This window comes from Maylandia zebra, linkage group LG22 (genome assembly GCF_041146795.1).
Source record: "Maylandia zebra isolate NMK-2024a linkage group LG22, Mzebra_GT3a, whole genome shotgun sequence".
Lineage (NCBI taxonomy): Eukaryota > Metazoa > Chordata > Actinopteri > Cichliformes > Cichlidae > Maylandia > Maylandia zebra.
In genome coordinates, this window is record NC_135187.1 from 14,407,294 (window position 1) to 14,430,494 (window position 23,201).

Here is a 23,201-nt window from a genome sequence, read left to right on the forward strand (position 1 = left end):
ACTGTTACCTGAATCTCAACAGTGCGCTTTTATTTCGAGTGCCCGTTTTATCTATTATTTACGGTAAAGTAACATTACGACAGATTGCGTCATGATAAATCGTCTAGAACGCTTTACGACACTGTTGACAGCTGTAGTACTTCTTGGCGAGTTTCTCTAGTTGGTGTCCGTTGCTTGCACATTTCAAGTTATGGTTTAAGTGTCCACCAAAGCTGCAGTTAAATGAGTGTTTTTGATTTATTTCGCGGGTTCTTCGGGGTACCCGGAGGCCATTATCGTGGCCGGAGGTGAGTTTATGGCGTCGGAGTATGTAGCTGTACACTCTGCTACGCTAGCTGAACTTAGTACACTTTCTCTGCGTGCAGCTATGTCAGGGACAAGATTAGTGTTTTCTGCCAGGAAAACCACAGGGGTCCTTCAGCTAGATTTTGGTGCTATTTATGCTCACGGAGTTAATACGATTGAGTACTTTGAGGTCTGTTTGCTGGTGGCATGTTGTAACGCAGTTTCTAAACCAAAGGGAGATTTCAAAGTTTGTACATTTGTGTTACTTCGTCTATCAGGGACCCTTTCTTCGATGCCATGACTCATGACGACGATGAAGATGAAGATGATGAAGATGGATTCCACTATGATGGGTTCAGTGGGGAGCAGCAGGACCCATTTGACAGCGCCTGGAGGTTTGGCTTCAGTTTTGGCCCGGACGGGATGCGGATTCAGGACCCCCCGATGTTTGGCCACGTCCTCAGGGAGATGGAGGAGATATTCTCCCAGCTGGGTCGTTGGGAGGGACATCCAGAGTCTGGACGCTTTGGTATGAAAACAGACCCACGAGCCCCGTTTTCATGTTGCTTGTTTTTAACGAAATGTAACAAAACAAACAAACAAGTATAAAAAGTGTCAGTAAAGATGTACGGTGTACAATTCTTTCACCCTGGAAAAAGAAATAATTAAAATCGCAAAGTTAACCATAACATCCATGCCCATGAAGACTCAAATTCTTACCACAACTCGACATGTTCCTCTCCTCTGTGTTTAACCTTTTTGCTCTTTTGCCCTCTTTGTGTTTTAGATGTTCCCCACATCATGCCACCACCACCGTCTCAGGACAGAGCAGAGAGAGGACGAGGAAGCTCCAGTGGAAACCCTCTGAGAGACTTTATGCTCAAATATCCTGACAGCGACACACAACAACGATCCAGAGAGCCCCGAGGTGATCACAGACCTTCTTATGAGTCACCTGAATTTCATGGCCGGACCCCTTTTTCCAGGGTAAAGGAGATATTCACTCCTCCTTCTTTGTTTCTGTTGCGACACAAGCGGTTGTATATTAACTGAGATTTTTGTATTGTGTGTTTAAAAGTTTAATGATATTTGGAGACACAAAACTCCACAGGAGGAGCACAAAGGTGACAGAGGTGGGTGCTGATATTTACATTTTATTTGATAATTTAGTGGAAGCTCTTTTAGATTGTGTCAAATTTATTTTCTATTCCCATCCTGATCCTCCCAAGATCTGGACTCGGCTGTGTCCTCTGATGGCTTGGATCAGCTTCTGACGCCACCTGCTGGTCAGGCACCCAACCAGCCCAGAACTCGGTCTTTCTTTCAGTCTGTCACTGTCACTAAGGTGGTGAAGCCTGATGGGGTGAGTGTTTCTTGATTCTGTAATAATACGTTCATAGTGATTCTTTTAATAGTTTTGTCTCCGTTTTGATGAGCATTTCGTTTGCGTGTGTCAGGGTGTAGAGGAGAGGCGTACGGTAAGAGACGGCCAAGGCAACGAGGAGACCACGGTGACTCGCTCGGGAGGTTCTGGGATTTCTGGGGGACCAGATCATTCGAATGGACCCGTGCTGCAAGGTCAGCCTGTCTCCGGTGTGTTCTTTGAATTGTTTATCTGACACACACACACAAAAATCCTGTATTTATTTTTGCTTTTCTTCCAGGTGATCCCCACCGCTTCTCAGACTTGCGGGATGATGGCTCATTATTCTCCAGGTTCTTTGGAGGCTTTAAATAAAATGTGAAGGAGTTATTAGAGATGTGAGCTGGCATATTTATATTACGTACCAATGTATGGACAAATAGTTTCACGGTCTTTCTTTGCCAAAACGAATATGTTGGATAAATTCTCGCTGGCTCATTTAAGATGAAACTGGAAGTCCAAATTGATCATGCAGGATCGAAGCTGCAGATCCTGAAAGCTATTGATGGTGACACACTGAGACACATGAGACGCTGAACAATTCACGTTTCCATATTTTATTTTTGTATTGTCCTGTAGACAAGCCTGTGTGGATGTGAGTGAGTGAAGAATTAAATAAAGACTCTTAATATATGTACAAAGTTGTTTGGCTCATATTTTTGTTAGTAACAGTCTTCAGATTTTACATGATCAAAAAACAAAACTGCACAATATACTTTTAAGCAGAACTTAAAAAAATGCTGGATGTATCAAATATGATACAATTTAAAATTCATATAATTTTTAAAAATTTGACACTAAGTTCCATAAATGCTTCATTTTCTGGCAAATATTTCGTGGTTCAGGCTCTACAGGGTCACAATTTCTATCACGCGTCATGTACAGCTCATTTAAACCTCGAGTGAGACGGACCAGTGGCGTTGCCCTTTCTCTTAATTTAAAGGAGCTTACACATTTAACAGTTTGTGTCAGTTTGTCAACACGATAAAGAAATGCTGTTGTTTTAAATGAAGGAAATCTGTCAGTCCAACTGTTTGTGCTTAAATTATCAGAAGTAAACTTGTAAAATTACAGAGTCAGATCTGGTAGCTCAGCGCCCGGACTGTGCTGTAATTATAAAACAAGTTTTTCTTAATTCAAAGAAAAAGTTGAATGTCTTTTTTTTTTTTTTTTTACCGCGTTACAAAATGAGACATTTCTGTAGCAGACGGTGCTAAATTTAAACTTTTTTTGACATTTCAATGTTTGTCGGTTACTTTGTTGTAGTGAAACATTTTTTACATCTATGCCCTCCACATTTTTCTAAGCCGTCCAGGCCTTCTGTTTGACACTCCTGCTTTAAATGGTTCCTATTATAATAATCTCTGGCTCCATATGTCTAATCTTGACTGTAGCAGAGTAGCATTTTTTTTTTTTTTTCTTATACTGTACCTCAGTGCAGCCAGTGGAAAAAGTCATTTTTGGTTCATCTGTCTGGTGAAAATCTCAGAGGGTTTGAAAAGCAGTTAGTTGAGCTTCTGTGTTCAAAGCCAGAGAGGGATATAAACTAAAGGTAATGGTTTAGGCTAAAAGGAATAAAATAGAAATACAGATGCTTTTGTTTTTTTACATTGTAAAATTTTAATCAAGAGGAAAAATGGACAGGCAAAACAAATAACAATAGTTTGTCTTTTTTCTAATCACACAGAATAAAACAACACATAAAGCAACTAACTTTATATTGAAAATTGATGCATATGTAAACAAATGTTCATTTTTGAGTCTAAAGGGGTTTTGACATGAATTCAAATTCTTCCAAGTCGATCAAGTCGTCCTCTGTTTAACTGTGTTTACGAGGGTTTATAAAACCTTTTCTCATTGGTCCATCCTAATCAGCTGATTCCACATAAACCTTTTCCTTCTGCTCTGCAAATGAATGTGTCAGGTTTTCAGTTTCTATGTTTACAGGATATTAATTTACGTTTAATCAACATTAAAAGGTGCTGGATACTCTTTGATGTGCGAGGTCTTGCTGCTGTGCTCAGTTATTAAGAGGAGCGAGGATAACGGGATCTTTCCTGTGGAAGCTGGCTTCATATATATCAGAATCAAACTATTGTGATGCCGATACAGAATTTATGTGATCTGATACTGCATGGATGTTTGCATTCACTTAAATATCAGTTGTACTCTTTTTATTTTATGTGTTATATTTGTTAGAAAAAGAGATTTTAACCTCAATGAGTCTTTTTCCTGGATAAATAGAGGATATATATTGCGTGACAACAACTTTTATGAGGTAGTCATTTTTAATGGGTTAAAATGAAGTTTAAATGTTGGCTTAACCAAGCAGAGCTTCATCTTGTATCATGTTATCAATGATGTGAGGTCCTTTTGCTGCCCTTTGTCCACAGATCCCCTGTGATCTGTGAACCGTATCTGGAAACCACTACAAAAACCAGAGCCCCTCTCACAAATGTCCTTTTGCTGGGTGGGGTGAGAACACAATCCAGTCTGTTTATATAGAAGTGCATTTCAATCTGATCATCTTTTGACATGTTTAATTGTTTTTATGTTTTGTAATGGTTTTCATCCTGTGGGAATACTAATGATCCATGTTGAGAAATATAGCAGTGGACGTAACATAACAGAGTTAAGATCTTAAATTTCTTTTCCGATCAAACGGGAACAATCAGATCCAGTGCCAATCAAATGAGGAAACCCTCCACTGAGCCACTATCGAGCTTTTGGTGCACGGACTGTTTTTCATCGCGCATGCTGTGATTAAGATGTCCTGAGTCCACACACACTCATAATCACGTCAGCAATTCCATAAAGTGTGTGACGTAGCCTCCACCTCCAGCATGAAAGAGCAAACTCTGCTCAGCCAGGCAGACGGTGCAGTTCTGCGGGTCAGATCCACCCGATGACACCTGCCCGGCTCTGAAAACACACCTGCTCCCAGAGTGTGTAGAGGAAAGCTCAGGGATGGAGAGGCTGCTGAAGAAATGTCAGATCAGAAACCAGCTGATCAGGGAGTGCATGGCCGAATGTCTCGGCGTCTACGTCCTGATTGTAAGTGTCCTTTTCTTCTTCTTCTTTCAAACATTTAAGATATAGTTAGCTGTGTAGGAACTTAGTAGAACTAAAAAAAACAAATAAAGTTCCCTCAGTTCAGCCAGTAAACTCAACATGAAGTGTGTCAGTCAGTGAGTTTCTTGTAAAATGCCCTGCTGGTTTGTTTAGAGCACCTCATAAATCTGCACGGTGTATAACTAAGGACTTTGGCCTGAATGAAACGGACAGAGGGTGACAGGGACTGCAGGGGAAGGGGGGGTAAAATTGGACTCTCTTGTTAGTGATTTCCAAAGGTGATATTCTTTTGACTGCAGTGCTGTTGTTTTATCTCTAATGACTATCTGGGGCAGTGAACATTTACAGCACAAATCATAAAGCAGCTCTTTAGTTAAATAATAAAAAAGGATATTGCACCAAGTGTGTCAGAACATGACGTCTCTACTGTACTGCATGGTGAAAACATTCAAACTGGACGTATGTTGAATGAATCTAAGCAAGATAAAATGCTGCTATTGTGGATTAATCAGAAAATGAATTTGGGGAGGTTCTGAAGATTTTGAGAGTTTGGATCATTATCCACTGTTTTGATTGGGTACACTCGTGTATATATTCGACTGCTAATACTTCTCTTCATTTCATGTAATTGCAGCTGTTTGGATGTGGCTCTGTTGCCCAAGTGGTCACAACTGAAGACAAAAAGGGCCAGTACCTCTCAATTAATCTGGGTTTTGCTCTGGGAGTAACATTTGGGGTCTTCGTGTCTCGTGGAGTATCGGGTAAGGGACTGAACGAAGTTACTGGGTATGCAGAACTGTGATTAGAAGTTTACATACACTAATCTTTGCCATTAATGTCATGGTAATTTGGGGAATTATTTCTTTGCACTGTTCTTTTTCCAGGGTGGAATGATTGTACAGCATACATCTTTACTGGTTTCCTTTAATCCACACAGGTTCAAATATATACACACACTGACTTAAATCTTTTAATAAGCAGTGCTGAGGGGTTTTTAACTTGACAAGGCCAGAGCCTTTTAACTTCTTGCTAGTGATCATGAATGACTACAGTTTGATAGTTTTTCATTACCAGCATGAAGGAGCATGACTGACTCCACACCTGGTGACAAGTCTTACCCTGATCAACAGTTTTGTCTGAATCCCAGTTTAGATCATAATACCTGGAAATGAACTCTTTGATGTGTTGTTTGGAACTGCCATTAATATTATACTAACCAAAAATGCAGAAAAAAACACCTTACATAATAGTTATAAACCGATTTGCATGTCATAACTGTGATTTCTTTTTAAGGTGCTCATTTAAACCCCGCTGTGTCTCTGAGCTTGTGTGTTCTGGGCCGCCACTCATGGGTGAAACTGCCTTTCTACATCTTCTTCCAAGTGTTGGGAGCCTTTCTGGCTGCAGCTACAGTTGCTCTGCAGTACTACGGTGAGTGTTTAACAGTGAGCCCAGGTACAGCAAGGGAGTTGATAATCATCAATTGAGGCTTTTCAAATCAAATAAATCATGTCGTTTGATAAGCTCTCGCTCTCATGTCATCTCATGTTGTAACATCATTTGTGTTCTGGAAACGTCGCGGCTCTGAACAATAAACTGTGTTTTGTGTCTGTTTGATGATGCGTGCGCGATGAGATGTTTGCAGACGCCATCCAGGCGTACAGCGGAGGCGATCTGACGGTGACGGGTCCCACAGCCACAGCAGGCATATTCTCCACTTACCCCGCTGACTACCTGAGTGTGTGGGGAGGTATCGTGGACCAGGTCAGCCCTTGTTGTTCTTATTAGTTAAGGATCATTCATCGTTATCAGGCTGACAGATAAAGATGGTATAACTGCTCAATAGTCGTGTGAACCTGTATCCGGTTGTTCAGTCTGACGTCACTAGCCGTGTCTGGGCCTAAACTCCGCTGCAGGTCCATATATCAAACAATCACTATGGCATTACTGAGAGTTGAAAAACTGTCTAAAGTCTTTCATCTTTAATAAAATGATCAGCGTTCTGCTCTACCAGGTGTAACAATTGAGTTTAACATCCAGGCATCCATGAAAACGGAATTTATGACATTTAACGAAGTTAGCAGGGAGTTAGCTCGCTAGCTTCTATCTAAATACAATATAGCATGTCCTGACTGCAGGGTTTTGGAAACAAATTAAAACGTACAGCTCTGCTATCACTTCCAGCATAAATGAAGACAGAAAACTAAACAGCAGTGACGTTTGTAGGGTTACTGAAGTTGGGCTAGCTGGTATATAATGATGTGTTACGTGACCGCTAGCGACACAGCTATGTTAGCATAATATAAACAAGCTAACTTTTTTTCCACTCCATAAAAGTTACCGTGAGTGTTCTCGGTGGTCAGGAACAAATGTAATCGCATGGCAGGATGCTGTAAAAGGACCAAACTTCAGCCAGGAGAACAACTGAGATAATCCATCCACAATACGAGGTTAGTCATTCATATACTGCTGCATGGGCTGGGCTGTAGTTACATCCTAAGGTTTTAAAAACTGAGCTTAAATAAATGGTTAGCGATAATAAAAGCCGAGGGAGGTCAACAGTGATCGCTGACTGTTTTAGGAGCTTTTTGAGATCAAATAGAAGAAAATACATAACATTAAACATGTTAACAACACAAAAGCCATATTAAACGCAGACTACTTTAGACCCGGAAGTAGGATTCGTCGCGTCATCACTGAACAACCGGATAGTTATATCGCCAAAATATACCAGGCTATTTCCTGAAACTTGGCTCCACATTGATAAATGGAGTAACTTGCCTTGACCCAGCCAGGAAACGCTGTTTTTCCATCAGATAAAATCATACTGTTCCTTCCTGCATATCTCTAACTACTTCCATGGCATCCAGGTGATCGGCACGGCCGCTCTGCTGCTGTGCGTCCTGGCTCTCGGGGACCACAGGAACAGCTCCATCCCTCATTATCTTCAGCCTGTCTTAGTGGGAGCAGCAGTGCTGGTCATTGGCATCTCAATGGGCTCAAACAGCGGATATGCACTCAACCCGGCAAGAGATTTTGGACCTCGGTTGTTCACCTACATTGCCGGTTGGGGGGCGGATGTTTTCAAGTTAGTGGCTTCACTCCGGATGCTCTGCTAATTCCCATCTTATTTCCTCACATTGTTGACTGTCTTAAAGCAAACATGCTGTCTATTTTTGCAGGGCCGGAAGTAGCTGGTGGTGGGTGCCCATAGTGGCTCCTTGTGTTGGAGCGCTTCTGGGAACACTGATCTACGAGCTGATGGTTGAAGTCCACCATCCTTCAGAGCAGTCCCAATCCCAGGCCTCGTGTCCGGAGGATAGAAGTGACAAGGTGGGGGTTGAGCTGGAGGGGGTGGAAGCGGACCGTGAAAAGCCAACTTAATGATTAAATCGTGTAAAAGAGAAACAACAGTCTGTGTGTGGTAAATGCTTTTTAAGCTGTGATAGTAACTGAAATTATCTATGTAGAGATAAATGATTGATCCAAACAGGCAGCTTCGGATTGCCTCCAACTTATTTTGAGGCATAATTGCACCAACACCTACAAGTAAACTTTAGTTTCCTGGTTATAGTTTCTTCCACAAATAAGACGGACTGCCATAAGACAGTTGCTTTAGTTCAAACGGCCTTTGAGTTATTCAGAAAATATCTTAATATCTATTGTTACAGATGTTTTTACAAACATTGACATTTTGCCAGATACTCAGGTTATTGGTTCACTTTTCATTTAGCGTTACTGTCAAGTCAAATGAGTGAAAGCCAACCTCCTGCAAAAAAAAAATGATATCCCCATTAGCCTCATGTTTGCCTTTGTATTTAGTGCCAACTGGCAAATGTTTGCATAATACTGAGTAAACATCACAAAATGAGCATGATGTCCAGTCACTTAGTGCCTTAATGATTTGCTAATATTGACCAATGGAATATACGAGTCTATCTATATGTAGTCCTATATGCAACCTTTTTAATAGAACATGTGTAGCAAATCTATGCTGGACAAACTCTCCAGTGTTTCCAGTATTCTGAGCGCTCCCTGCAGCACATGAACAGACGCACGAAAAAGCTCCAAAGCTCTCACCACAGTATTTCATTCACGCTGAGCTCTGGAGTTTTGGGCATGGCAAAGCTTTAGCTGTTGGACTCACACATGACTGTACTTTGGTATCAGGAGTTCATGGTCAGCTCAATGACCGCAATATGACCAAATCGTCACCCCTCCACCACCGTGCTTCATAGTTGACAAAGTGTTTTTGTCCAAAGGAACAAGTCCTGTGGTTTGTTCAGATGCAGCTTCAGTCTTTTTCTAATTTTGCCATCTTGAACCTTAATATGCTAACTGAGGCCTTTACAGTCTGAGATGTAGCTTACAGGGTTTTTTGCAGCTTCTGTGAGCATTGCACAGTCTGACCTTAGTGTGAATTTCCCGAGACATTCCCTCCTGGGAAGAAATCAGCATTGTGTTTATAGAGGTGCTCGCACTTCCACACCAATTCCTATGGAAGTAGTAAAGGTGGACCCAGGTTTGCAGTCTTGTGAAAACTTGCTTTTTTATGACTGACTGTAGCTGCAAGGGATACGATTAATTATTATATAACATTTGGCTGATTGTTTCTCGTGAAAATTACCTGGTATGCTTCTAAACTACATAATCAGTCACCAAATCTTTCCAAATGTCAGCTCATCTGACCAGCTGAACACTAAGATTTTCTTTTCTCAGGGAATTTTTAGAGGATTCAAACCAACCAAGTGTGCAAACAGAAAAGCATCGCACTGAGCCCGATGCTGACCTCTGCAGATGAATCCGCGACACGAGCCGGTCGTCTCTTTTACACATTTATTTTGAAACAGCACAAAAGTGTATGGCATTTCAGCAAGCAGACCACGACCATGGAAAAGAAAATGACATGAAAGTTTCCACTACTGAGCTATATAAATATGATATGACATATAAAAAGATACAAACAGAAAACCAAAGAAATCCACTCATAGGCCTCCAATAAAGTGACAGTGAAGGCTGTTTTTTAAACATATAAAAGAAATGTGAGTACAGCAAGCACTGTTGATTTAAAAAAAAAAAAGAAACATTTGTTTTCAAACACATTAAGACAACACGACCCCCACGTTCTCCCTCTGCTTTGTAATTACAATGTATAGCTAACTCTGAGAGGGGATTCTTGTTTTCTTTTGGACTTCAAATTGTTTTGAAAAAAAGGGAACAGTACAAGTACAAATACTATACGTATTCACATTATCATAGCAAGTTACTAAAACCAGAACCATTTCTTTTAGTGTAATTATATGTATTTACATGGCAAAACTCGTACACGTATACTACTGACAGGAAGCCTTACCTCTCTTCTTCTAGCTTAACGAGTAACAACATCACACATTAGTCACACTACACGGGTTACCACCTCCAGTAACCTCGCCTCCTAATGAAACGCCTCCAGAGATTCTCATCTCATGTCTCTGTTGCAGGTAAATCACACCATGTCTCGTAACATTTGATGCAATCGACTCACATACACCAACAGCAGTAATGTGTTTCATATAAATAAATATTATAGCAACATAAAACTCAGTGTCAAATTCCCCGTGCCCACAAACGATCCCCTTCATGCTTCAGGATGTCTCGGCACGATGAGTTTTTCCAGCTCCCACGGGCTGGAAAAACTGATCTAATTGCCAGAAAAACAAAAACAAAAAAAAACAAAAAAACGAGGACATGAAAAACGATGCGAAGTACAAAATATCTGCAGTACAGCTGTGAGGAGTACAGTGGGAGGTGCTATGTATCTACGTATGTGCTACAGTAACAAACAGGCAGGTGGCTACAGTCGGTGAAGAGTGAGTGCTCGAAATGGACACAGTATGGCTGATATACAGTATAAATGCTTTACTCTGGGGGGGAATGGGCCACACAAGAGTCCATCACAGGTGACGAGTTCATTTTAAGTGATCAAACATGCAGATACAATCGCACAGAAGAGGTGCCACAGAGGGAAACTGTTTGTGGTGGCTTAAAAAAGAAAAGAAAAGAAGTATACGACGACTGCACAGGAGCAGCTGTGTTTCATCAACATTCATATTCTACAGTATCGCCCTCCTCAGCCGTGACCCCTCGGGAGATTATCCGTCAGCTTCAGACGACCCCGCCCCCCTCTTCTACTGGGGCTTGTCCGTCTTGTGTGCCGTGAGGAAGGCCATGCCGTGGGTCCTGAAGTGGGTGTTGAGGTCCGTGGCCTTGTCGAATCGCCGGCCGCACACCTTGCAGCCCAGGTTTCCGTCTCCGTCCTCGCCCTGTGCCTGAGGAGAACCGGCAGCGGGAGAGCCATCTGGAGAGCCTTGGGCGCGAGGGGTCCCGCGTTCCGCGTCGCTCTGGGTGTCCCGCACTCGGTGAGTGATGAAACGGTGTCTGCTGAGAGAGCCGGCCGATGCAAAGCAGACTCCGCACTGCAGGCACTGGAAAGAGGCGGTGTCGCCCCGATGCTGGGGGATGTGGCGCTGAAACTCGGCCCCGTCTTCTGTAGTGAACCCGCAGGGGACACAGCGGAAAACGTTATCTTCCTCCTCTGCCTCACTGGGTCCCACTGATGTTGACGCCATGGATGCCCTGGTTCTCTTTGCGGGACCGCCGCCATCCTCTGTGTTGGTTTCGTCCTCGTCTCCCGCTCTGGCCGCAGGAGGACCGACCTCACCGTCTTGCTCCGAGGAGCTCCCCGGTCCTTCTCCCCCTGTGGCTGCACGCTTCCTGGTCATAGGGGGACCCTGAGAAAAAGGGAGAGCAGAGGCTAAGCAGCTGTGGAGACGATACACGAACAGAGCCTGCCCCAAGAACCTTTACTCACCTGTCCATCTGTGTTTCTGTGATGGAGTCGAATGTGTTTGTCCATTAAGAACCGACTGCCAAATGTACGTTTGCCTTCTGTACAATATCTGAGGAGTAATAATAAAGCAGCTCTATTAGTGACTGATAACAGATAAAGAAAAAAAAGACCATGATCTACACTGAAGACATTTTAAAAAGGCATCAAGTGGTCAGTGCCCTCTGCTGCACAAGCAGTGTAATGGTGCCATTCTTTTTTTAAACTTCTGCCAAGTTGATGTCAGCTTGGTATGGATTTCCATCTACGGTCACACCTTACAAGCACTGGCTTCAATCAGAAGACTTTAAATTACACACCTTTAACTGGGTTGTTTCAGACAGCGGATGAATTGAAAATAAGGATATTCTTACAAAGCTACTCTATTTAGTGCTCCAGGATAAAAACTATTGACTGACCTTGGAGGTCATCTGTGTACAATGAACTCATTGTCATGTTCAAGAAACCAGTTTGAGTTAGTTAATTCCACATCCCTATGTGCCCGCCACCGTCTTTTACAATTTAAGGTTGTGCATAGGTTCCATCTCTCCAAAGTCAAGCTATCTCGCATGTATCCGAATGTGGACCCCTCTTATGATAAGCGTGGGAGTGCAGAGGCTTCCCTTATCCATATGTTCTGGACGTGCCCTAGCCTTGAAGGATTCTGGCGAGATATATTTCAAACCGTGTCCCTATTTCTTGGATACCACATGAATCTTAATCCATTAGTTGCGCTTTTTGTCACCACTGGCAGGCTGATGCACGGTTGACCTCGTCACAGCATTGCACGCTCCCTTGTAGCTAGACGTGCGATCCTACTAAGATGGACGGGCGCCCCTTTGCCCAATCATGCTCAATGGCTGAGGGACCTTATGTACTATCTGAACCTTGAAAAGAACCGTTATGCGATTAGTAAGAACAACAGTAAATTTTACAAGGTGTGGGGGCAATTCCTGAAATACTTTTCCAGCCTTCAGGTTGTGAACCCGACTTCCAGCATTACTCAGTAAATCCTCCCCCCTGTTTGTTTTTTTTTAGTTATTTGTGTGTTTTTTTATTTTCTTCTGCTTTGTCCTGTTGTATTTGTGATGGTTTTTTTTGTTTGTTTGTTTTTGGGGTTTTTTTCCTACCTGGCCAGAGGGATGGGGCTACTAAGTGGTATGGGTAGGGAGTAAACTGATAAAAGCAATTACAAGATAGGTGAGTGTGTCATTAATCTGCATTCTATTATTTCAGTTCAATCAATCATTGTTAAACCTACTTGTTGTTTAACAATTCTGTGTGTATCTGTCTTTCTTTGTTGCTTCAATTTAATAAAAATATCTTTGAGAAAAAAAGAAACCAGTTTGAGACGATTTGAGTTTTATGACATGGCACATGAATCCTGCTGGAAGCAGCCGTCAGAAGACAATGCGATCATAAAGGGATGGATATGGTCAGCAACAACACTCAGGTAGGCTGTGATGTTTAAATGATGCTCAGTTGGTACCAAGAGGTCCAAGTGTGTCACACCCTCATGCCATTAGCAGCCAGAACCACCGATCCAAAGGCATGTAGGATCAATACTTTTATGCCGACAATCAGGCAACAATTTTCTAATCTTTTACTGTCTAATTTTGGTGAGGATTTGGTGGGAACTGTAGTGTCAGTTGCCAGTTCTTAGCTGACAGGTGTGGTTTTCTGCTGCTGTAGATCGTCTGCTTCAAGTTTTGACATGCTGCATGTTCAGAGATGCTCTTCTGAATACCTTGATTGTAGAAGATGCTCAGGTCATCTTTACCATGTCTGCATTTTAAATGCAAAATTACCAAGCACTTGAACGGCTGTACCTAATAAAGTGGCCAGTGAGTGTGTATTACATTTAATCATACAAATTATAATTGCTGTAGGTTTATATTTGAGATTTACTCGTGTCTATATGCTACCCATAAACAGTGTCTGTACTGAAAGTGTAAGTTACTCACTGGCAATGGAAGACTCTTTTGTTGCCCTCATGAATGACACGCTCGTGACGTCTCAGGCTGGAGGATGTGCTGAATGTGCCTCCACAGATACGACAGGGAAACTTTGGAGATAACATCACACATAAAGACATTGAGAGAAGATTTAAAAAAAAAAAAAAAAAAAAAAAAAGGATACTGAAACTTGGTCTTCCTACCAAAAGGAGTGGCTCTTTCCCTACTTCACTATCCACAATATGCTAAGCTAACAGAAACTAGATTTCGTGCACTTCTGTGTTAATAACATCTGTTCCTTTCCTTCCTGTGATCAACATTATCTGTCACACCTTGCCGTGCTCCATCTTCACGTGACTCAGATAGTCTTCGTTGTCCGTGAACGTGTTCTGACACTGAGGGCAGGTCCACTCGGTTGGAGCGCTTGGATGACTGCTGCCTCCTGTGGTAGTGGAGTGACTCCCTGGAGCCTCGTAGTCCTCATCGGCATCATCGTCATCGTCCTCTTCTTCCTCTTCTTCCTCCTCCTCCTGCTCCCGACCCCAGTCCTCTCCATCAGAGTTATCAGGCTTTCCAGAGGATTTTGACTTGAGGCCAGAGGGACCAGATGCGTTGGCTGGAGCTGAGGTGGGATTAGCGCCATCGGTCTGAGACTCCTGTTTGGCGGACGGGCCTCTGTGAGCGGTCTGAGCGGGACGACAGGAAATTGTATGAGAAGAGAACAGAAAGGCAAACGGAGAAAATCGTCATCTTGAAGCTGTTCTTTGAATAAATACGATTATTTCGACTACAAACAAGTTCTAATGTCTCTATTGCTAAACTTTTGTACTTGGTATAGAACTTAGGACGAGGTCACCGGAGGGGTACCTCGCTAAGGCCGATCCAAGAATTACTGTCTGCCTTATTTGACGCCGCATTCATTGTAGAAAGCAACGAATGGGCAACACATAAAGGCAAAGGACTAACACATCATGTGCTGTGACATTCTGTATGTACCCACCTTAATATGCTCCATCATGGAGCCTTTTTGGGCGTAGAGCTTGGTGCAGTCAGGACACTTGAACACATGCACTTTTTGCTTAGCTAAATGAGTATCAAAATGCATGTACAGCAAAGGTTTTTGGGTAAAAACTGTATCACACATCACACATTTGTAGATCATTCTGCAAAAGGAGAAGAAGAATTCAATGGTTAGGGATCAACTTAGAGAATTTTCCTAAACAGTCTGAAAATATTTCTCTGTGGAAACGTTGAAAAGCAGCACACGTACTTGGCCTGTCCTCCGGTGAGCGTTGGGTGCTGGGTGCTGATGTGGCTCTGGGCGCTGGGGGAAGACTTGAAGGCCATGGGGCAGCTCGGGCACTTGTGGAAGACCTCGCAGTGAGCAGTCTGAATGTGGGACTTGATGGAGTTTAACCCTCCGAACACGACCTGGCAGCTCGAGCACCTTGGTTAAGAATAATGAGAATAATCAATAACAGGGATAAAATAAAAAAAAATAAAAAAAAATATGTTTAAGTGTCATAAAGATTAAATGCGTTGTTTTTCAATTAAACCCATGGATGGAATTGTGTCTCAGGACTCTTTGGATGATTGAAATCAATCTTGGACACCTATGATCATTAGTTTGCCAGGTGAGCCCAATTAAAGGAAAAACTACACAAGAAGGATGTTCCACATTATTAAGCTGACCACCATTTTCAAGCAATATAGGAAGGAAAAATTATCTCTCTGTTGCTGAAAAGCGTGAAATAGTTGAATGCCTTGGACACGTAATGAAAACCTTGGATATTTCACAAAAACTTAAGCGTGATCACCATAATGTTAAGAGATTTGTGGGTGAGTCAGAGCACACATGGGTCCGTGCAGATAAAAGCACAATGATGAAGGTTTCTGCCAGACAAATACATCAGATTAGGAGAGCAGCTGCGAAAAGGCCATTACAAAGCAGCAAGCAGATAATTGAAGCTGCTGGTGCCTCTGGAGCCCTGCGAACATCAAGGTGTAGGATCCTCCAGAGACTTGCAGTTGTGCATAAACCTTATATTTGGCCACCCCTAACCAATGCTCACAAGCAGAAACGGCTGCAATGGGACCAGAACTACAAGAAGACTAATTTTCAAACAGTCCTGTTCACTGATGAGTGCAACCCTGGATGGTCCAGATGGATGCAGTGGTGGATGGTTCTTGGACAGCCACCATGTTCCAACAAGGCTGCAACATCAGCAAGGACATGGTGGAGTCATGTTTTGAGCCAGAATCACGGGGAGAGAGCTCCTTGGCCTCTTTAGGGTCCCTGAAAGTGTGAAAATGACCTCTGCAAAGTATGTTGAATTTCTGACTGACCACTTTCTTCCATGGTAGAAAGAGAAGAACTGTGCCTTCTGCCAGGGCTGCTCAATTAATCGAATTTTAATCTAAATTACGATCTGGGCTTTCAACGATCATTAAAAATGACTGAGCCGATTATTAGTACCTTACTCGTGCTTTACTCTCGCGCTGCTCCGTGTGGTAAAACGAGCGCACCTCTCTGCGATTCAAACACGCGTCACAACAATTAAGAGGACCCGAGGGAAGCTCGGAAAGCTAAGCAGAAGTTATTTGGAGAGGATAATGGGTGCTGAAGAAAGAATGCTGTTGGTTGAAAAGAGAGGTAAAACGACTTCAGTGGTGTGGAAACATTATGGGTTTGCGGAGTCAGACGTGGATCAAGTAGACATAGTGTGTAAACTTTGCTACGGTGTCGCAGCTGCACCACAGAGCAACACTACAAATTTATTCAATCATTTGAAGACCGCTCACGAAGCGACATACGATCAAACAATGAAGGAGCAGCAACTTTAGTTGACATACCTCAATGTCAGTTTGATGCAATTGTGCATTGTGTGGCTACACAGCTTGCCTTGATGTTTGGTTATTTGTATGCATAAAGATTATGCAGTATTTTGAAGTTCACTAAACATAGATGTTTACATTTTTCATTTATTTTTTATATTGCAAACATTTGCACTGTTATCAGTATTTGCACACTATTTTATATTATTTTTTGACAACCTTTAAAGCCATTATTCAATACATTGTTACTGTTATATAAATATCGTCAAATAATCGAGATCTCAATTTCAGTGAAAATAATCGTGATTATCATTTTTGCCATAATCGAGCAGCCCTACCTTCTGCAACAAAATCATCTTCATGCAAGACAAGGCACCATCTCATGCTACAAGGAATACCTCTGCATCATTGGCTGCTATAGCCATAAAAGGAGAGAAACTCATGGTGTGGCCCCCATTCCTCCCTGACCTCAATCCTATTGAGAACCTTTGGAGCATCCTCAAACAAAAAAAATATCAGGGTGGGAGGCAGTTCACATCCAAACAGCAGCTCTGAGAGGCTATTCTGACATCCTGCAAAGACATTCAAGTAGAAACTTTCCAAAAACTCACAAGTTCCATGGATGCAAGAACTGTAAAACTGCTATCAAATAAAGGGTCCTATGCTAATATGTAACTTGACCCGTTAAGATGTTTTTGATTGAAATAGCTTTGATTTCAGTAAAATTAATTGACTAATGCTGCAAATTCAACAAATTACCATTTTCAATTCTCTACAACCTATAAAATGTTTTGAAACTGTGTGCGTAATAATTTGGAACAGTGCATTTTAAGTTTTATATTTTTGAAAAACATACTGTTTTCATTGGGAGTTTTGTTGAGTAACATTTGAATTATACTCTTATGCTGACTGACATTTGAATCGGCTATTTAGGAAAATCAGAGAAAAATATCATTTGCATAATAATTTGGTGCGCGGTGTATATATATCAAAATACGTTTCCTTTGTTTGCAGCAGTATGCGACTTAGCTAAAAGACAATAACCAAAAAGCTTCTTCACTTTCAACTTTCTGTTTTGTGTTGCTTTGCACATTGCCTTCTAAAGCTTTTATTGCACTATAGTAACATCACAGCTTGAAATCAAACTGATTCAAAATATCTGCGCTTCACCTTTAATCATCTGCTCCACTCTGTGTGCACGCAGAGTGAAAATGAGAGCAGAGCAAGACGAGAAATGAGTGAAGCTATATATGATAGCAAAGACGGCAAAGAGTACAATACAGTTGTGCTGTAATGAAACGCATGCAATAAAACACGGTACATAAAATATAAATATTTACATTTTTTGTCTCATTAATCTGTCTGTCTGCAATTTACCCTTAAATCTGAAAAAAAAAGAAAACTGGCATGAAGGTGTCTATTTCGGCCTGAAGGTTCTTATCTATATCACATATTATGTTGCCTAGCAACCACTAAAATGCCCACTTGCAGTGTTTTGCTTCGGTAACACCTTAGAAAATTCTGGTTATAATTTTAATTTACAACAATACCATCCAATTTATATAAACAAAAGCTTAACTATACGTGTAATATTATGACACCTTTACAACATCTGGCAACCACCTAGCAACCGCTTGAAATAGCCTGTTTTTTTCTTGTCTTTTTGCACTTATAAAAGCTTATGAAAGCATGCTGTTGTTTTTCTTTCACAACAATAATAGCTCATTTAGATCCAAAATAGTTGGATTATACACAACATATTGTTATCGTGTTATCTATCTATAACATGTATCTATAATGCACCTTATAAAAGCATCAGGCCTAACAATATTGTAGCCTGTGCTTAAAAAGCCAGGTAAAAGACAGTAAAAATAAATTATAGAACTGTATGAATCTTTTCTTTTTGCAAATCCTCACAGTGAGAAATATATCTTATTAATTTAACACTGGGATCGGATTGGCAGATCCGCAAAGTTTCAATATAGGGAGTGAGAAGTTGGAAAGTGCTGTCACTTCATTGCAAGACGTTCTTAAGACTCCTGTTGTAGCTTCAGAAGCTTTTTCCGCTAGTCACTGCTCCAAACATCTGCTTTGAATCAGACGGACTGATTACGTGACGGATTTTATAGTTTATATTATTTTATTTTAATAATTCTTAGCTACATTTAAGCTGCCCATTAGCAAATGCCTCCCACAGAAGAAGTGGACATGATTTTCAAATACCTTTTGAACTGCCAGTTACTCAATTGGTCATGTCATATGTTAACCATGTTCGATAGCGTGTCCACACCTGTAGCCAATGCGTCTGGCAAAGTGCAAACAGGCCTCGTCCAGGTGGGTCTGGAAGCTGGCCTGCCGTGCGATTCCACCGCACTCGGGACAGACATGAGGCGCTCTGTGTTTATGGATCCTCTGGTGGGCAGACACGGCACACGAGTTAGGGAGCATCATGGGAGGCGAGCACTGTGTACATGTCTGAAAATGGGGAGAAAAAAGGAAAATGAAACAAAACAAAGTCATCATCACAACTTCATAACCAGCAGCACGAAACATATTGTTCACTCATCCCCAATACTCACTGAGTTAGGCGCAGCTCTGATCTGCTGGAAGTGGGTGACCAGCTCCGCTTTGCCAGAGAATTGTGTTTGGCACTCCGGACATTTGAAGTTATTGTACTGCAGCCCTTCAGCCTTCTTGCACGGCAGAGGCATCAGCGCTTGCGGGCCCTGAGGTGCTCGGCGGACGGATCGAGGCTGAGCTGCTGCTGCTGGAGATGAAGTGTCCTTCATTGGGCTGGAATTGGCAGAGATGTTGGGGCCTCCGGGTGTGGAGGAAGGAGAGGAGACTGGAGGAGAGGAGGACGAAGAGGAGAGCAGGCCTGGTCAGCCAAAAGGTGAAAAACAAGAGGAGATAAATGAAAAACGGTCAATGAGGATGAGTTACACATGAATGACATAGTTTTTAGTTCAAAATACATTTGCTTCTTTATTTTTTTTAAATAAAGAGATTAATATTTTAATGAGTGAATCATGGTTAGGTAACAAACAGCTCTTATTTCCTTAATATTTGTTGTTTATTCATTTTTTAAAAATCAACAAATGAAAAATACCTCTGGGCTTCCAGTGGACCTACTACGAGTTTTATTATTTTATGCCTGTTTCAGTGGTGGTGCTGATTACACACGGCAAAAGGCTTCAAATAATTGAGGTCAGTGTATATGCGAATAATCTCTATCAGCCAAAAGGTTCAGACTGCTCTAAACACTTTGCTTCAGATGCTTTTTTTCCCTACTCGTGGCTCTGTATGATGTCAAAGAGAGAAGATATCCCTAATATGGTCATTTAAGGTACCCAGCTGTGGATGTGACATGCCTGCTTGTCAAACCTGTTTACGAGGGAGAGCATGAGCAGAAAGTAGGCTTACGGAGAGGGAGCTCCTTCTAGACAGAAGATTAACTGATTGGCTGCAGGCTCAGCATGAGATAAGTAAGGTTTGTTTCAAAATGTTAATCATGAAAAGCGACTCATAGATCTAGAAGATTAGTCTGATTGGTCCCCATTAATTCCAACAATTTTCTTTGAGATGATATCAACTAAATGATAAATAAAATATGATTAACTGATGATTAAAGTAAGTGTTGGCTGCACTTCTGCTTACCACCAATTGGCGTTATGTCTTGTTGTCCAATCATCTGCTCCACAGTGACAGGCCTCATGACCAGGTGCGAGCACTGCATGACCAGCCCTCGCTCCTTGTGCTCTCTGGCATGCAGCAGCAGGCTGCACTTATTGAAGAAGGCCAGCCTCTTTGCACAATGGTTGCAGGTCACTTCGATGCGGAGTGATCGTCTGTCATAGTGTCGTGCCAGGCTGCGCTCCAGCGCAAACGCGTCTCCGCACTCCAGGCAGCGGTAACCTGTTGCAGGGAGGGGAAGGCCCCACTCGGGTGGTGGCAGAGCAGAGAGGTCGGGCTTGTAGCTTGGCAAAAGGTTTTTACTGTTCAGAATTTTGTTAAAAGCCTCCACCAGGCTCGACTGGCTCCGGGAGATGACGGCCCCCGTGCTGTTGACGATGGAGGCGGGTTTGTTCGGCTGGAGGCCGCTGCCTATGATGGTGCCGCTTCCTCCATTTGCCGTTTTGTTAGTGGTCGTACGTACGCTGATCCCACTCGCAGCAACTGAGAACTTCGGGGAGGAGGCTGCAACGGGGGTGACAGGCAAGGCGGCCGATTTAGTGATGCTTACAGCGGTGGCGGAAACCTTGGCCTTGTCAGACGCAGCCATTTTGTTTTGGACCTTTGTGGCGGCAGCTAGCATGACGCTGCTGGCTGCGAGTGTAGAGACAGGCAGAGCATTTAGAGCACTTACTTTCTGCGAAGTTGTTGTCATGTGACCAGGGGAAGACTCAGGTTTTTGGGCCTTGTTTCCTAAAACCTTACGTTCCCCAGCTTGAGCTTTAGGGTCCACACCTTTCCCTGCAGCACCACCTTTAGGCGCCACCCGTGTCACGGTTCTGGTGATTCCACCTGTGGAGGTTTTAATAGTTTTGATTCTGACTTTGAGGGGTCTGGATGGTGTTCCAGAAGCAGCAGGTGTTGCATCACCTGTGTCCCCCGCGTCAGTGGACACGGGTTTAGTTTTACCATCGTCCACCTCCATATTTTCCTCACCCGTTTTCGTGTTTTCTCCCTTGTCAGCTTTACCATCAACAACCCTGTCTATGCCGTTTCCCACCTCCATCTCTTCCTCCTCCTCTTTAGGTTCCCGCAGTTCAGAAGGAGGTGGGGTGGAGGCCACTGCAGGGCTGGAGCACCTTTTAGTTGTGACTTGAGCCGTTGATTTTGGCATCTCAGGTTCAGGACTCTCTGGTGAGTCTCTCTCTTCGATCACGTGTTCTGGATGCCTGTCCTCCACCTGGGGACTCTCTGTTGAGCCTAACGGGGGAGCTGATGAAGTCAAAGATGCCCCCGAAGGAGTGTCCCCAGGTTTGGGCTGAGATGCAGTAGAGGATGAGGGCTGTGCCGAGACTGAGTCAGACTTATAACGTCGGCTCAGCTGAGTGCAAGTCGGAGAGTCCGGGCTCTCCTGGATTACCAGGGGGCTTCCCAAATCTGGGTCAGAATCTTCCTCCTCCACCTGCTGGTGTTGAAATTCAGCAGGACCACCCTTGGGAGCTCCGTTAAAAGGCTGCGATGAGCGTAGAGGGTGTGATGAGGGTGCAGAAGGTGGAGTTGAAAGCAGGGGCTTGGAAGGTGGAAAGAAAGGCGAGGCTAGTCCCACGGGCCCACCAGCACCCAGAGGAGGGGACCCAGCTGACAGAGACGAAGATGAAGGTAATGAAGCTTTCACGCCGTCTGCTCTCTCTTGGCCCGTATCCTGCTGCTGCTGCTGGTGCTGCTGCTGTAGCAGCTGCATCTTTCGGGCTCGACCCACAGGATCTCCAGACCCCTGTGCCACAAGTGGTTTAAGTCTGTTGAAAATGTTACCACCCTGCTTGTGAGACTTGGCCGTACTAGCTCCTGCTGATTCTGAAGACACTTTGGGTGTATTTACCAACCATGGTGCACCATTAGGCTGAGCCTGGCTAAGTGGAAGTGGCGTGGAGACGCCAGAAGTCCCGAAACCATTGTGGTTGAGAGCTTCAGATTCAGCCAATCCAGGAGCGCACGCGCCAAGTCTAGGGCCCACATCCACCCCTGTGATCACATCAATGGTGTCCTGGTCTGCATCTACCTCCCCTCCATCCACCGTCTCGATACGCACTTTATTCTTCACAATCACACTCACGATTGAGGTGTCTGCCTGGGGGTCCGAGGGGCTTGGCGCTCTCATGGATGACCCAACGCTTTCTGGCTTCCCCAGAGGTGCACCTGCAGCTCCGTGCGGTCCCTCTGCCTCATCTGGGGCAGACTGGATGGCCTCTTTGGCATCTATGTCAGGAATGTCAAACGCTGCCAACAGGTCATCAAAATCTGGGGTCTTCATGTCCCCCATACCGGGATTACCTCCTGTAAAAACAAGACACAAAGCATGACTCTACATCCTACTACATAACCCTACATGCAAAAACTCTACTATAAAATGACAGTTATATTGTGTTTATATTTCCATGATAACCTGAAACAACAGACATGCACCTCCCTGTGATACACAAACAGGCTCCACTCGCTAGCTAGCTCGGATGCTGCATTAGCCAGCTAGCACGCTAGCGGCGGCGCTTCTGCTCCCCAAACCGCTCTCTCCGGTGGCAGGTTCAAAAATATTCCACTATGAATGGGAAACACTCGTCACTCCATCGTGCTTTTACCGCATGCAGGGCCCTGCAATAGTGACCATTTAAGAGGCGGTACCACCGACAGAGCGTTTTTGTAGCAGCGACCACGGTTATTTTTGAGCTACTACACTTGAGGCTGGCTAGCTGGCCGCTGAGCTCCAGCCAAGACAGAGAGAGACAGATAGAGAGAGGGGTCATTTAGCTAACGAGCTAGCGTTCGCCATTTAAAAGGCAACAGAGCGCTTCGCTGAGGTTTGGTGTGACAGCAGCGGCCACCCGGTGACAGCAGGCTCGACGAAATCACAGAAAACGGTGGCCGGGATGGGGATTTTCCTTTAATATTTCATGTATTTTTTGATTTGTTTACCTGGATGTGCGATTCCCGACTATCCTAGCTTGCTTTCAGCTGAAAATGCTGCGCTTCCCGTCACATGACTCAGCACATCCTATCAGCCTGTGATAGCGCTGGAAAAATGCACGGGAGGATGCTGAGA

The 23,201-nt window shown here is 43.4% G+C and overlaps 3 protein-coding genes and 1 non-coding gene across 6 annotated transcripts; 2 read left to right on the plus strand and 2 right to left on the minus strand.

The window, feature by feature from the left end:
* Positions 1 to 87: 87 nt before the first annotated feature.
* Positions 88 to 2,349, plus strand: hax1 (HCLS1 associated protein X-1). Of its 2 annotated transcripts, none has more exons than XM_076879337.1 (7): positions 88 to 287; positions 564 to 814; positions 1,073 to 1,272; positions 1,364 to 1,418; positions 1,515 to 1,648; positions 1,743 to 1,878; positions 1,950 to 2,349. In XM_076879337.1, exons 1-7 carry the CDS (start codon positions 223 to 225, stop codon positions 2,021 to 2,023), a joined length of 915 nt encoding a protein of 304 aa, XP_076735452.1. In that variant the 5' UTR covers positions 88 to 222; the 3' UTR covers positions 2,024 to 2,349. The 2 variants fall into 2 exon arrangements, with proteins under 2 accessions (XP_076735452.1, XP_004549150.3); XM_004549093.4 differs by having other exon boundaries at positions 90 to 287; positions 1,743 to 1,863.
* Positions 2,350 to 4,524: 2,175 nt separating this feature from the next.
* aqp10b (aquaporin 10b) lies at positions 4,525 to 9,864 on the plus strand. Its single transcript, XM_004549094.2, is given in 7 exon segments — positions 4,525 to 4,592; positions 4,594 to 4,762; positions 5,415 to 5,541; positions 6,074 to 6,211; positions 6,426 to 6,544; positions 7,651 to 7,868; positions 7,963 to 9,864. Coding segments are annotated over 7 exon segments (1,014 nt in total). The 5' UTR covers positions 4,525 to 4,551; the 3' UTR covers positions 8,165 to 9,864.
* Positions 9,603 to 23,192, minus strand: znf687b (zinc finger protein 687b). 2 transcript variants are annotated; one of them, XM_012918627.4, is made up of 10 exons: positions 23,075 to 23,192; positions 20,093 to 22,441; positions 19,015 to 19,280; positions 18,726 to 18,910; positions 14,871 to 15,047; positions 14,601 to 14,763; positions 13,933 to 14,286; positions 13,610 to 13,710; positions 11,631 to 11,718; positions 9,603 to 11,550 (listed from the first exon to the last, which is right to left on the minus strand). In XM_012918627.4, the coding sequence occupies exons 2-10, from the start codon at positions 22,425 to 22,427 to the stop codon at positions 10,948 to 10,950; spliced, it is 4,272 nt and encodes a 1,423-aa protein (XP_012774081.1). In that variant the 5' UTR covers positions 22,428 to 22,441; positions 23,075 to 23,192; the 3' UTR covers positions 9,603 to 10,947. The 2 variants fall into 2 exon arrangements, with proteins under 2 accessions (XP_012774081.1, XP_004549153.1); XM_004549096.5 differs by having other exon boundaries at positions 19,015 to 19,313.
* LOC111501621 (small nucleolar RNA SNORA13) lies at positions 14,422 to 14,556 on the minus strand. Its single transcript, XR_002721589.1, has one exon. It is a non-coding gene; the product is annotated as a small nucleolar RNA SNORA13 (small nucleolar RNA).
* Positions 23,193 to 23,201: the final 9 nt, after the last annotated feature.